Below are 15,070 nucleotides of genomic sequence, written 5' to 3'. Positions count from 1 at the left end.
GATCCAACCAGTCCATTCTAGGGGAGATCAATCCTGGATGTTCGTTGGAGGGACTGATGCTAAAGCTGAAACTGCAATACTTTGGCCACCTCATGCGACGGGTTGACTCACTGGAAAAGACTCTGATGCTGGGAAATGTTGGGGGCGGGAGGAGAAGGGGACGACGGAGAATGAGATGGCTGGATGGCATCACCGACTCTGTGGACATGGGTTTGAGTGTACTCCAGGAGTTGGTGATGGACAGGGAGGCCTGGCGTGCTGTGATTCATGGGGTCGCGGAGAGTCGGACACGACTGAGCGACTGAACTGAACTGAACTGATACACCCAATATTAATTTAAGGTAAAAATTCCTTAAACTGAATTACTGGATCAAAGAATTTTGCCATCTTGATGGCCAGTGTTTGGAAACAGAGTACTAAGCAGACCCTTCTCAGGTCAGTTTGGCCTCTGTTCCTATTAGTTCAATTGGCCCTGACTTTATGGCTCTTTGAGTTAATCCTTGCTCCACCAATCACCACTCTTAACCCGACTACTATCTTTACACACTGTTCCCATACACTCCTCTTTTCCAGAGTTTCTGAAGAAAGTTTTCCCTTTATTTTTTCTCTGGAGCCTGTGACATAGGTCCTTCAGGAGAAGGTGGCTGCTCCCACCTCTGCCCTAAACATAGAGAACATCACACTTTTCTTTGCATATTGTGTGCTCAGGTATGTCCAACTCTTTGTGATTCCATGGACTGTAGCATGCCAGGCTCCTTTGTCAATGGAATTTTCCAGGCAAGAATACTGAAGTGGGTTGCCATTTCTTTCTAAATGGAACTTCCTGACCCAGGGATTGAACTCACATCTCTTGCATTACAGGCTGATTCTTTACCATTGGGCCACCTGGGAATCCCTTTTCTTTCTTTACCATGAGTTTTGTCGTTGTTGTTGTTAAGTCACTAAGTCATGTCTGACTCTGCAAAGCCATGGACTGCAGCCTGACGGACCTCCCAGCCCATCACTGTCTCCTGGAGTTTGCCCAAGTTCATGTCTATTGAGTTGGTGATGCTATCCAACCATCTCATCATTTGTCACCCTCTTCTCCTTTTGCCTTCAATCTTTCCCAGCATCAGGGTCTTTTCCAGTGAGCTGGCTTCTTCCCATTAGGTGGCCAAAGTACTGCAGCTTCAGCATCAGTCCTTCCAATGAACATTCAGGGATGATTTCCTTTAGGATTGACTGATTTGATCTCCTTACTGTGCAAGGGGACTCTCAAGAGTCTTCTCCCAACGCCGCAATTTGAGAACGCCAGTTCTTCAGCACTCAGCCTTCTTTATGGTCCAACTCTCACATCCATACATGACTACTGGAAAGACTATAGCTTGGACTATACAGACCTCTGTCGGCAAAGTTATTTCTACAAAATATTACTTTAAGTTTTCTGTCTGTGTTTCAGGACTTGTCTACTATATACACCCAACAGTAGACCATGCTCCAATCATTCTGAAGCACTTGCAATTTTCAACAGAGACCATACTTTATGTCTGGACATTTGCCCCTTGTCCTGAAATAGCTTTCTCCTTGGCCATCTGACAAATTCCTAGTCATCCTTCAAAAGTGCCTTCTCCTTGAAGCACTCAAGCAGGACCACCTGTCCCTCACCAAGTAACATCTCATATATCCCTTTACATTTCAACAAACATCAAAGTAATCATTTATGTATAAAAACTCCTCCCTGCTAGACTGAACCTCCCAAAGAAGAGAAAGAGTATCTTATTGATATATTATCTTCACACTTCAACTTCCTCAATGCACCTACTGTTAATAAGACTCATTGAGTAAAGACATATAAAGTGATTTGTGTAATGATGTTTCTCACTAATAAAATGCCCAATAAATGGGAGCTAGTGCTATTGCTATTATCTTCTTACTTTGGTCATCTGATGCGATGAGCTGACTCATTTAAAAAGACCCTGATGCTGGGAAAGATCAAAGGCAAAAGGAGAAGGGGGCGACAGCGGATGAGATGTTGAATGGTATCACCAACTCACTGGACATGAACTTGGGCAAACTCCAGGAGACAGTGAGGGACAGCAGGGCCTGGTGTGCTGCTGTCCACAGGGTCACAAAGAGTTGGACATGACTTAGCGACTGAACACACATAATAGTAAGACTTCTACTATTATTTCTATATCCTATTCAGCACAAAGTAGGTGCTCACTAATTATGTGTCTACTGACTAAATGAGTAAAGTGAAGAGGGCAGCTTAATAACCAGGGCCAACAGAAGGGTTCTGCTCAAGTATGAAATCTAGACACGTCCACAACCCAGGAAAAGACGGATTGAAGATTCTGTTACATTTGTCTCTAGTACTATTGAGAAGAAGACCTATTTCCCAGAAGCTAGGAAACAGACCCCTGAGAAAGGAATAACTCATTGTCGCTTTGGTGAAGCTACTCATCAATTTACCATCCTAATTCTCTTTGCCCTGAGCCTGTATTTGCCAAAAATTCTACCTATAAGTTGTATCCTAGGAAACTTGATACAAGTAAGCTAGTGCTAACAGCTGGCTATCCGATTAGATTTATGGGTGGTCACAACCATAAAGGTAAAATTTTATTTTCTTGCTTAAAAACTCAGTCTTTGAGAAGTTTGAGTAGTGTCCATTAAAATCTCCTGAAAAAAAGGAATTTAGAAAATACCATTAGCTGAGCTAAGCTCTGAGCTCTATTGCAACCCAGGATACATATGCTTGCATAAAACTGGGATGCTTGCATAAAACACAAGAGTCAGGGTGAGTGTAAACAATTGTCACAGACCACATAATCATTTTGAGAGGCATGGAATGGGGATGTGCTTTCATTCTCTTCTCTTCAACCTTTATCTTAAAAACCTCATATGTTTATGTTTATGTATTAAATGTACACTTTCCTACTATGAGAACAGAAAAATGGATGTCTTCCTATAAGCTGACAACAAGGTTCTATCTACGTAAACCAAGAGTTGCCTCATGAAATAGCTCTTTTGTCTATTCTTTGTCAGAGAATAATGGAAGACTAACTCTTGCATTTAAAACACAAATAAGTTTTTGGCAGATGTTCTTTATGATTTCTTTTTATTTCTGGCCTAGAAAATAATATAGTGTAGTATAGTATAACTTATCTAAGAATATAGCTTATTAACCGAAAAGCTGCGCTGCCTAAAATTAAGAATTTAATAGATATTTTAATAATTTACCTTTGGCCAAATTAGGGGTGACTTGTAGCCTTGCTTGGACTTCCCCGGTGGCTCTGTGATAAAGAATCTGCCTGCAGTGCAGGAGTCTCAAAAGCTGCGGGTTCAATCCCTGGGTCAGGAAGATCCCCTGGAAGAGGGCATAGCATCCCACTCCAGTATTCTCACCTGGAGAATCCGCTGGAGAGAGGAGTCTGGCAGGCTACAGTCCACAGAGTCATAAAGAGTCAGACAGGACTGAAGTGACTTAGCACAGCATAGCCTTGCTTTAGAAATGGTCCATCTAGAATTCAGTTCAGTTCAATTGCTCAGTCATGTCCGACTCTTTGCAATCCTGCAGATTGCAGCACGCCAGGCTTCCCTGTCCATCACTAACTCCCGGAGCTTACTCAAACTAATGTCCATCGAGTCGGAGATGCCATCCAACCATCTCAACCTCTGTCATCCCCTTCTCCTCCTGCTTTCAATCTTTCCCAGCACCAGGGTCTTTCCCAAGGAGTCAGTTCTTCACATCAGGGGGCCAAAGTATTAGAGTTTCACCTTTATCATCAGTCCTTCCAATGAATATTCAGGACTGATATTTGAGGATGGACTGGTTGGATCTCCAGCACCACAGTTCAAAAGCATCAGTTCTCTAGCACTCAGCTTTCTTTATAGTCCAACTCTCACATCCATACATGACTACTGGAAAAACCATAGCTTTGACAAGACAGACCTCTGTTGGCAAAGTAAAATCTCTGCTTTTTAATATGCTGTCTAGGTTGGTCATAGTTTATCTTCCAAGGACCAAGTGTCTTTTAATTTCACGGCTGCAGTCACTATCTGCAGTGATTTTGGAGCCCAAGAAAATAAAGTCTGTCACTTTTTCCACTGTTTTGCCATCTATGTGCCATGAAGTTATGGGACCAGATGCCATGATCTCAGTTTTCTGAATGTTGAGTTTTAAGCTAACTTTTTCACTCTCCTCTTTCGCTTTCATGAAGAGGCTCTTTAGTTCTTCTTCACTTTCTGCCATAAGGGTGGTGTCATCTGCATATCTGAGGTTATTGATATTTCTCCCGGCAATCTTGACTCCAGCTTGTGCTTCATCCAGTACAGCATTTCTTATGATGTACTCTGCATTATAAGTTAAATAAGCAGGGTGACAATATACAGCCTTGACATACTCCTTTTCCTATTTGGAACCAGTCTGTTGTTCCATGTCCAGTTCTAACTGTGGCTTCTTGACCTGCAAACAGGTTTCTCAGGAGGCAGGTCAGGTGGTCTGGTATTCCCATCTCTTCCAGAATTTTCCACAGTTTGTTGTAATCCAAATAGTCAAAGGGTTCGGCATAGTCAATAAAGCAGAAGTAGATTTTTTTTGGAATTATCTTGCTTTTTTGATGATCCAGCAGATGTTGGCAGTTTGATCTCTGGTTCCTCTGCCTTTTCTAAATCCAGCTTGAACATCTGGAAGTTCACGGTTCACATAATGTTGAAACATGTCTTGGAGAATTTTAAGCATTACTTTGCTAGCATGTGAGTGGAGTGCAATTGTGCGGTAGCTTGAGCATTCTTTGGCATTGCTTTTCTTTGGGATTGGAATGAAACCTGACCCTTTCCAGTCCTGTGGTCATTGCTAAGTTTTCCAAATTTGCTGGTATATTGTGTGCAGCACTTTCACAGCATCGTCTTTTAGGATTCAAAAGAGCTCAACTGGAATTCCATCACCTCCACTAGCTTTGTTTGTAGTGATGCTTCCTAAGGCCCACTTGACTTCACATTCAAGGATGTCTGGTTCTAGGTGAGTGATCACACCATCGTGATTATCTGGGTTGTAAAGATCTTTTTTGTATAGTTCTTCTGTGTATTCTTGCCACCTCTTCTTAATATCTTTTGCTTCTGTTAAGTCCATACCATTTCTGACCTTTATTGTGCCCATCTTTGCATGAAATGTTCCCTTGGTATCTCTAATTTTCTTGAAGAGATCTCCAGTCTTTCCCATTCTATTATTTTCCTCTATTTCTTTGCATTGATCACACTGACCATCTAGAATTACTACATCTAATCATCATGTCATATATTTTAGGGATTTGATCGTTCATTTATTAACATGGTTAAAAGATGCAAAACAGATTTTGGAAAATTTTTTGACTCTCCCTGCAGATTTTACCTAGGAAAACCTCTGAATGGAGGCTTTGATTATTTTTACACTAGGACATGTCCTACTTAAGTTCCCAAGATTTCTTAAAAGAATATAGAACTTGCTTCCATCTCAGCTGATGACCTGTGTAAAATAGCAACAATTCTAAATTTCAGCTTATAGTCAGAAAATACAAATTAACTCTTGATTGCTCCTTTTATTCTCTTTCATTTTCTACATTTTCTGCCTTTGTTATCAGGACAAAATAAAACTTATTTTGGGAATCAACTGTATGAAACTTGCTGCTGAATTTATTAATTATAGAGATGCTATGGACTAGAAGATATTGTTTAATACATCACTGGTGTCAAAAATGTCATGAAATACAAAGCTTCTGCATGAAAATCTTCCTACTTGTAACTCAGACCACATTACAAAAGGTATATGAAGCTGAGGATCTCCTCAAGAAAGGGTAAATTCTTACTCTAATCATCCACGTGAATATTGTCACTGGTCAATATTGTCGCTGGCCATCTGTATAACCTTGTGTGTCATTTGACATGCAGTAGGATTATATGCTACTCACTTTTGTGAATTAACTGCACCCCTTTCTCCTTTCCTCTTCGTGCTAATCTCTTTGGCTCTCCTTTATGTGTCCTATTCTATGTACTATTTGTATGTACTGTTCTACGAACTAATACTTCCCTTTCTGGGGGAAGGGTAAGAGAGCAAATAAATACATAGAAAATATAATAAATCTCTGGAATTTATCATCCTTGGGAGAACTAATAAAATCATCCTTCAGAGAACTAACAAAATTAGTCTCCTTCGTACTTACCTTTTTTTCCCTTTCCATTTCCCACAGAAACTAGTATTTAGTATCTACTGAATAAATAGTTGTGCTTTGTGTAAATAAACCGAAGCAGAGTAGGAAAAGGTGTACTTCAAAGCAGCAAGCAGAAGATTCTAATTTCATTTTAAAATTACACTGATTCTAGCTATAAATTCTTATCATTCACAAAAATATATTTCACTTATGAAGTTTCCATAGTCCATTAATTGTCACAAGAAGATAATTTTGCTCTGAGCAGCAAAGAAATAACCAAAGAAATGTCACAAGATTACACTTATACTAAAGGCTTTAGGAAAGCCCTAATAATTTTCACGAAATACATCAGCAATTCCAAGGAAAGAACTTGGACCACACTGTACATCCCTTTAGAGCTGGGTTTTGTCATTTGCTAGAACAGTAAATTTGCTTTGATCAGTTGCAGACATTTTAAAACAGGCTAAATTCTAATATGTAGGGATTTTGTATCACATGGTCTCTAGGTTTCCCCTAATTTTAGGAGTCTATGATTCCTGTGTAACCCTTCTATTTCCCAAGATATTTTTCTTTGGTAATGTGATCCGAGTTAAAAGTAGGAAGATTTTTATTTGGAAGCTTTGTGTTTCATGACACTCTTGATATCTTTCAAAAATTTTGATTGCCAACAATAAATGCCCTATTTTGTAAAGCAAAACAAACAAACAAAAAAGAGATGAGAAGATATTAAACAGCTAAATGGTGGAGATTTTCAACTAGAATGGTAGTTTTGTGTAAATGTTCACATATACAGACTCACACATACACTTCGCACCTCCTCTTACTGAGTTACTTTCCATATGCAGTATACCCACGCGGGTATCTATTCAATGCTAACAGTGCCTCTTACAACAGTGGATGTGTGAAGTACCTAAAATTTCTTGTCTGACAAATGTAATCTTTAGTACCATTATTCATTAATTGTAATTACTTTCATATAGCTTTTAAAGAGTACTCTTACACAATTTTAATTTAGCTGTCTATACTGTTAAAAAATGAAATGTTTTGGGACGTTATTAGTGAGGCAATGTCAGATAGGAAAACTATGACTGAAGTTTCTAACTAGCTTTCAACTGCTGCTGCTGCTGCTGCTGAGTCGCTTCAGTCGTGTCCGACTCTGTGCGACCCCATAGATGGCAGCCCACCAGGTTCCCCTGTCCCTGGGATTCCCCAGGCAAGAACACTGGAGTGGGTTGCCATTTCCTTCTCCACTAGGGACACGTTAAAAGGGCACAGAAGCCACTTTGAAGTAGTTCCCTTTAGCTATATCTGGAAAATCTGAATATTAAAATAAAAAGTGATAGTAGGATTGTAACCTATTGAATACGGAAAGAATTTCTGAGTCCACACTGATACAGATAGGGGAAAAGGACAAGTTCATCCTTAGAGTTGAAAGCCAATAAATGTAAAAGAAATGATGAAACTATATGAGAGTCAGAATAACATAGATGCAGGCAAAAATCATCAATGGACACTAGTGTATAAACATTTGAGGAACAGGATATTTGCAGTTTCAAACTCCTCATAAGATACTAACTGTAAGGATTTCCCTGATGTTCCAGTGGTTAAGACTCTTAAACTCCCAATGCAGGAGGCCTGAGTTCAATCCCTGGTTGGGGAACTAGGTCCCACATGCCGCAACTGAAGACCCAGTGTGGCCAAATAAATAAATAAATATTTAAAAAAATAATAATAAAAGATACTAATTGTAAAATAAGAGCAAACTAAGAGTAAATTAACTCTAGAATGTTATTACATTAACAATATATAATAACTATACAATGAAAAAATCTGGCAGATACCACCTTAATGAAGTTATCAAAGTTAATAACTTTGGGACTAATCAACAGCACACGTCTCCACATAAGGCCCCAAAGGGACTCAACATCACTTCTGTGGGATTCCTGCCCAAAGTACATAATCTGAATCTAATCATGATAAAACATTTAGGTAAACCCAAATTAAGGGACATTCTACAAAATAACTAGCTATACTCTTCAAAAATATCAATGCCACAAAACACAAAGATTCAAATTGCCCCAAATTAAATGAACTTTCAACTACCAGGGGCTAACGTGTGTGTGTGTGAGTCGCTCAGTGATGTCTGACTCTTTGTGGTCCCATAGACTATAGCCCACCAGCCTCCTCCGTCCATAGAATTCTCCAGGCAAGAATACTGGAGTGGGCTGTGACTTCCTTCCTTCTCCAGGGAATCTTCCTGACCCAGGGATCAAATCTGGGTCTCTGCATTGCAGGCAGATTCTTTACCAGCTGAGCCAGCAGGAAAACCCACCAGGGGCTAATAGCAGTTTAAATATAAGTTGGCTTAAAACTCAACATTCAAAAAACTAAAATCATGGCATTCAGTCCTTTCATTTCATGGCAGATAGATGGGGAAACAATGGAAACAGTGAGAGACTTTATTTTCTTGGGCTCCAAAATCACTGCAGATGGTGACAGCAGCCATTGAAATTAAAAGACGCTTGCTCCTTGGAAGAAAAGCTATGGCCAACCTAGTCAGCATATTAAAAAGCAGAGACATTACTTTGCCAACAAAGGTCTGTCTAGTCAAGGCTATGGTTTTTCCAGTAGTCATGTATGGATGTGAAATTTGGACTATAAAGAAAGCTGAGTGCCAAAGAACTGATGCTTTTGAACTGTGGTGTTGGAGAAGTCTCTTGAGAGTCCCTTGGTCTGCAAGGAGATCCAACCAGTCCATCCTAAAGGAAATCAGTCCTGAATATTCATTAGAAGGACTGAGGCTGAAGCTGAAAGTCCAATACCTTGGCCACCTGATGTGAAGAACTGACTCCTTGGAAAAGACACTGATGCTGGGAAAGATTGAAGGCAGGAGGAGAAGAGGATGACAGGATGAGATGGTTGGATGGCATCACCGACTCAATGCACATGAGTTTGAGCATGCTCCAGGAGTTGGTGATGGACGGGGAAGCCTGGTGTGCAGCAGTCCATGGGGTCACAAAGAGTTGAACACGACTGAGCGACTGAACTGAACTGATAGTTCAACATAAAAATGCTGATATTAGTCTCCATGATTCTACTCATGAAATGAACATTTTATTGTGGTGATCATTTGGTTGCAAACTAGGCACATTATTGATGACTCTTTTTTGCACACTGCCACTGTCTACACAGCCTCTGCCACTACTGTCCATATGCATTATCCCATCAATCAAAGGCATTAGAATCATGGATTGCATCACTGGAAGAGATTCTCAAATCTATTCCCAGGCTTTCAAGTAAATAAGAAACTTTTTAATGCAAAAATTGAAAACTTAAATGTGTCTATTATGAATAGGTTATTTGAAAAGTGAATGATACATGTCAGGAAGGGGCCATGATGGGAAGAGGGACATTAGCAATATGAAGCTTTGGAATGTCTGTTTTGGAACAGTGTATAGGGAAAGAGGCAGAAGGTGTGACTTTCTGCAGATCACTGACCCTCCCCACAGAGCGAAAGTGAAAATCGCTCAGTTGTGTCCGACTCTTTGCAGTCCCATGGACTATATGGTCCATGGAATTCTCCAGACCAGAATACTAGAGTGGGTAGCTATTCCTTTCTTTAGGGGATCTTCCCAACCCAGGGATCAAATCCAGGTCTCCCGCATTGCAGATGGATTCTTTACCAGTTGAGCCACAAGGGAAGCTGGACTGTCACACTAAGCCAACTATAAATCTGGTGTTCAGAAACCATCTATGTGACACAAAGGTCCCCTCTTTCTAGTACATCATGATTCCTCTTAACCAATACTTATTGATTTTACCTGAGAAAAGTGTACATAGGGGAGTGACAGGGAGGGTAGATTTTAAGACATCTAGTTATGATTCCTCTAGTATTAGACTCGTCATTTCTTTCATAATTAAACTCAGAATTGTTAAGCTTGGGAAGACCTATTGGGATTTTGAAGTCTGCCAAAATCCCTACTGTAGATGAATCTGTATTTTTCTGTACTTTTAGCTGCTCCATTTTGTATATGTACTTACTCTTTCCTGTGGGAGAACCACCTTGGTAAGAGCCTCTGAAGATGGCATAGGTATGTGCAACTTCATCCAACAAAATACTGTAACTACTACTTTTCTTGAATGTTTTAAGAAGGCCTGTTAATTGTTTCTTTCCTTTTTAAGTCAGGAATGCTGAGAAAATTAAATGAAAAAAAAAAGTCTGGAAAAGAGTTCAATATTTATTTATTATTAACTAGCAATTTGCAGGTATTTATTTCTTAGAGTTGTGAGCTTTACATGACAATCATTGCTGGGTTAACTGTCAATTATTACCTATTTAAATGATTGTGTTGGACCTACTTTTAAAGAACATCTGTATTCAAAAGATTCATAAATGAGTCCTGTCTAGTCTCTAAAAGACAAACTTTCATTGCTCTCAAAAGATGACTGAGGCTCAAGGGAAAAGAAACTGAATAAAGACAATGAAAACCTTTTTTTTTCCCTTCAAAAAAAACAGCAATGTGTAACTAGACTGAATCATTGTTTAAATTAAATTAATAGCAGCCCAAAGAGCTGATTTTGCCTTTTGATTCAGCTAATCCTGATTATGTGAAGCACAGTAGGAACTGGGATGCTGGCACACTTACTGATGCAGGGACTACAAGCCATGTGTGCTGTGCTGCACTGAGTCGTTCAGTCGTGTCCAACTCTTTGTGACCTCATGGACTGTAGCCCGCTAGGCTCCTCTGTCCCTGGGGATTCTCCAGGCAAGAATACTGGAGAGGGTTACCATGACCTCCTCCAGGGGGTCTTCTAGGCCCAGTAATCGAACTGGAGTCTCCTGCATTGCAGGCAGATTCTTTACCAACAAACCATTTAGGTAGGAGAGAAGGAAAACTTCGGGTTTTACTTTTCATACATTGTTTTTACTCAACTAGGAATAATCTCACTTTTCCATTGTGTTCACATTTGTTTTCTCTTTTACTTCACCTATCTAATTTAAAAAATACTATAGTCTGAGTCTCTCCTTTCATATTAAGCATGTTTCCTTTTGTTTCTTGGCTTTTAAGATCTATGAGGCTTTAATGGCAAATACTGTACATATTTTATCTTCTGTGGAATTTTAGGTCTTAATTGTCAATGGAGGAGCTTCTGCATTACACTGGAAAAATCTAAATTATGAAATACTCAGGAGAAAATTTTATTATCTTCTCCAAATTTAAAATTAATTAATGGGAAATAGTTGAATGTCATATTCACTGCCCTCAGCCTTCCCACACTTGCCAAGTTCCCCATGACTGTCAGCTCATAGCAATTATTCCTACTATTGCTATGTTCATTTCTGCAGGGCACTAGCAAAACTAGTACAATTGTTTTTGTTCTTTGCTAATATGTGTACATGTACCTGGGAAACATAAAGAGAATTGTGAAAATCATACATCAATTTATGTTCCCTGTGGAATAATCCAATCAATCAATTTTAAAATCCATCAACCAAAACATTGGGAAGCAAATTCACAGATATTATAATATCTATTATCTTCTACAAATGGCTCATACATATTGATGTAAAAAATACTGTTAGCACAGTTAAAAGTAAAAGATATAAACAGATAATTCACAAATGATAGAATTATAAACAATTTGAAAACCAACCTATGCAAAAATGTTCATTTTCATTATAATTAGAGTAATACATATTAAACAATGGCTTAGCATGTTGTGCTTATCAAATTAGTAAAGATTTATAAAACTGAGACCAGCTTGTTAAGGAGAAACACTTCTAGGATGATAGAAGATTGACAGCAATCTTGGAAAAGCAATTTGACAATAATGATACTTAAAATGTTCATAACTTCTTATTCAGTAATTCTATGTCTAGGAATCTTTCCTAAGAAAATATTCTAAATATAGAAAAAGCTACAGAGTTGTTCATCCCTCTGTGATTTAAAATATAAAAAGACTGGATGCAACATAAATGTCTAACAATAAACAAATGACTAAGTAAACTATAACTCAATTGATGTCACTGTGCATTCATACAAAACAACTAAACAGAACTTACCATGAAGATGGAGATGGTGATAACGTTAGTGAAAAACACTGAACATATGATTTTATAAACATTATTATTTTAGTTATGAAAAGCAAACCAAGTAAATACATAGAAGCAAAAGTTGGAAGGAATATCTTCTAAAGTGATGGAAACTAAATTTTTTCATTTGTATTCCACACTTCTCCCACTTTATATATTATATATAGCTTCTCTTATAATGCGGCTTCCCTGATAGCTCAGTTGGTAAAGAATTCTCCTGCAATGCAAGAGACCCAGGTTCAATTCCAGGGTCGGGAAGATTGGCTGGAAAAGGGATAGGCTACCCATTCCAGTATTCTGGGACTTCCCTTGTGGCTTAGCTGGTAAAGAATCTGCCCGCAATGCGGGAGACCTGGGTTCGATCCCTGGGTTGGAAAGATCCCCTGGAGAAGGGAAAGTCTATACACTCTAGTATTCTGGCCTAGGGAATTCCATAGAATCACAAAGAGTTGGATAGGACTGACAGACTTTCACTTTTCTCTTATAACATTTAAAGAAATTAAAAGTACCTTAAAGAATAAAGGAGGAATGATAGTCAACGTGGAGCAGAAATTAGGCTAATAAATGTGGATTCAACCCTTACAGTTCTTTCCAAAGATGACGGTATTTTCGCTGGCCTTTACAAATTGTCATCTCTCTGAAAGTTGATGATTTAATTGATTTCTGGGAAACTAATACAATGCCTAAAGTGTAAGGAATTAGAATGTTGTTACTTCTAACCTGCTTAATTTTTTTAACTATTTTATATTGGAGTATAGATGATTAACAATGAATGTTATTAATAGTTTCAGGTGTACAACAAGGTGATTTAGGTAAATGTATACATGTCTCTGTTCTTTTTCAAATTCCTTTCTTGATTAGGCTGTTATATAATACTGAGCAGAGGCCCCCGTGCTATACAGTTGGTCCTTGTTGGTTATTCATTTTAAATATAGCAGTGCATAAATGTCAATCCCAGAATGCTTTTCTTGCTTTATAATTAAACTATAAAAATTATAAAAAATGCAAGGTCAAGGAAAGATCCTCTAAAAATAACAAGTACTTTAAATGGGATGATTATCAAGGAACAGGGGCTTCCCCAGTGGCTCAGCAATAAAGAATCTGCCTGCAATGCAGGAGACCAGGTTCTATCCCCAGGTCAAGAAGATCCCCTGGAGAACGGAATGGCTACCCACTCTGGCCTGGAGTAGTCTTGCCTGGAGAATCCCATCGACAAAGGAGTCTGGCAGGCTACAGTTTACAGGATCACAAAGAGTCAGACATGACTGACGCTACTTAGCATGCATCAAGGAACACATACCCAATAGCTACATTTAGCTTTATATTATAAAATACTGTCCAACTTTTTAAGACAAAGTAGGCAATTTATGCTCATTGATATACTTCAAATACAGTCTAATTATTATAAAGTTCATCTCACACTTTTAAAATAATTGTGTAAACTTAATTACTTTCCAAACCTTTATTAAGTATCTTTTTGCTAGAGGCTTAGACATTATTATGTAAATTCTTAGGCATATGAATTGAGCAAAATTTAAAATGCCACTTACCTGTCATGCTTTTTTTCTTTGAGAAATCCTTATGCAGCCATTGGCAAGTGTATGAATTAAAAATACTCCTGCAAGCTTTTTTTTCTAAGTAATGTTGCTCTGTTGTTAGAAGTGTCAGTAAACTTTATCTGCACCTCAGTTTTTCCTCTCTTCTTAAAATCTTCTGCGTGTACTTTGTTCAGTTACAAACAGGAAATGTGGTGATGGAGGCTTCTAGAGTTTTGATCTGAAACCAGTAGGCTGTTAAATTTTTTTGTTAAACGTGAGAAGTAAAATCCCACAAGCCTCTGTACCCTGGTATTTGAACTTTTATCAGTACCTAACTAATGTTAAAACAAATAATAAAATCAATGTGTAAATTAGACTAGGTAGGATGAGATGGTTGGATGGCATCACTGACTCAATGGATGTGAGTTTGAGCAAACTCCAAGAGATAGTGAAGGACAGGGAAGCCTGGCTGCTGCAGTCCGTGGGGTCGCAAAGAGTCGGATAAAACTTAGCGACTGAACAACAAGGATTTCCCATCTCTCAGGAGAAAATCTAGGGATCTCCTCCCAAGTGAGGTCATATGAAGACAAAATAAAACACACTAAACTGAGGAGGAAACGGTAAGAAGCCCCCAGGCATGCTCAGCTGTTGACTGTGTTATATTTGAGGTGTGTCAGAGGAAAGGAAATTAACACACTTGGAACACTTACTTATCAAGTACCTTCTGTACCTAACTCCACTGGGAGACTGGGTGCCTGCCTTCTTTCCTGCCAACCTTGCCCCTGCAACGTGAGTCTCTCTATCCAATCTAGGGCCACACGGTGACAAGTTCCAGCTCTCTCCCATCCTGGAGTCTCAGTATCAGAAGTCCTTAAATGTTAGTGTGCACAAGTATGTCATGTAGCATTAGTTTAACATGCATATTCCTTAGCCCTGCTGAATCAGAATATTTGGAGTGCAAATATGCATTTTCACAATTACCCTTGCTTATTTTAATAGAAGTATTCTCGATAATTCTCTGAGAAATCCATATGTGTGTGTGTGTGTGTATGTGTATGTCAATAATAGCATTTTATTTCTAATGTTAGATAAAAAATTGTCTTGGTCATATCTATGTATACAGTTTATAAGTATTTCTGTGTATATATACCTGCTGCATATTTGCTTATGTGCTTATGCATATTTGCTTATGTATTTTGCCACTTTTCTTTAATTATAAAGGAATGACAAACCTGAATCCAGTTTATTACAAAAAGAGATGTACTTAAGACTTT

General features: G+C 38.6%; 1 protein-coding gene across 1 annotated transcript in view; it reads right to left on the bottom strand.

The window, feature by feature from the left end:
* The window catches only part of TRAT1 (T cell receptor associated transmembrane adaptor 1), a 49,536-nt gene extending 35,533 nt beyond the window's left edge, over positions 1–14,003 (bottom strand). Inside the window, exon 1 of the mRNA XM_055418243.2 lies at positions 13,809–14,003. Coding sequence (XP_055274218.2) covers positions 13,809–13,815 — 7 coding nt within the window. The 5' untranslated portion in view covers positions 13,816–14,003. The remainder of the gene's footprint in view (positions 1–13,808) is intronic.
* Positions 14,004–15,070: the final 1,067 nt, after the last annotated feature.

The sequence above is a fragment of the Moschus berezovskii genome, chromosome 1 (assembly GCF_049115385.1).
Source record: "Moschus berezovskii isolate FMDL1 chromosome 1, NW_MosBer_1.0, whole genome shotgun sequence".
NCBI classification, from domain to species: domain Eukaryota; kingdom Metazoa; phylum Chordata; class Mammalia; order Artiodactyla; family Moschidae; genus Moschus; species Moschus berezovskii.
This window is presented reverse-complemented; position numbering and strand designations above follow the sequence as displayed.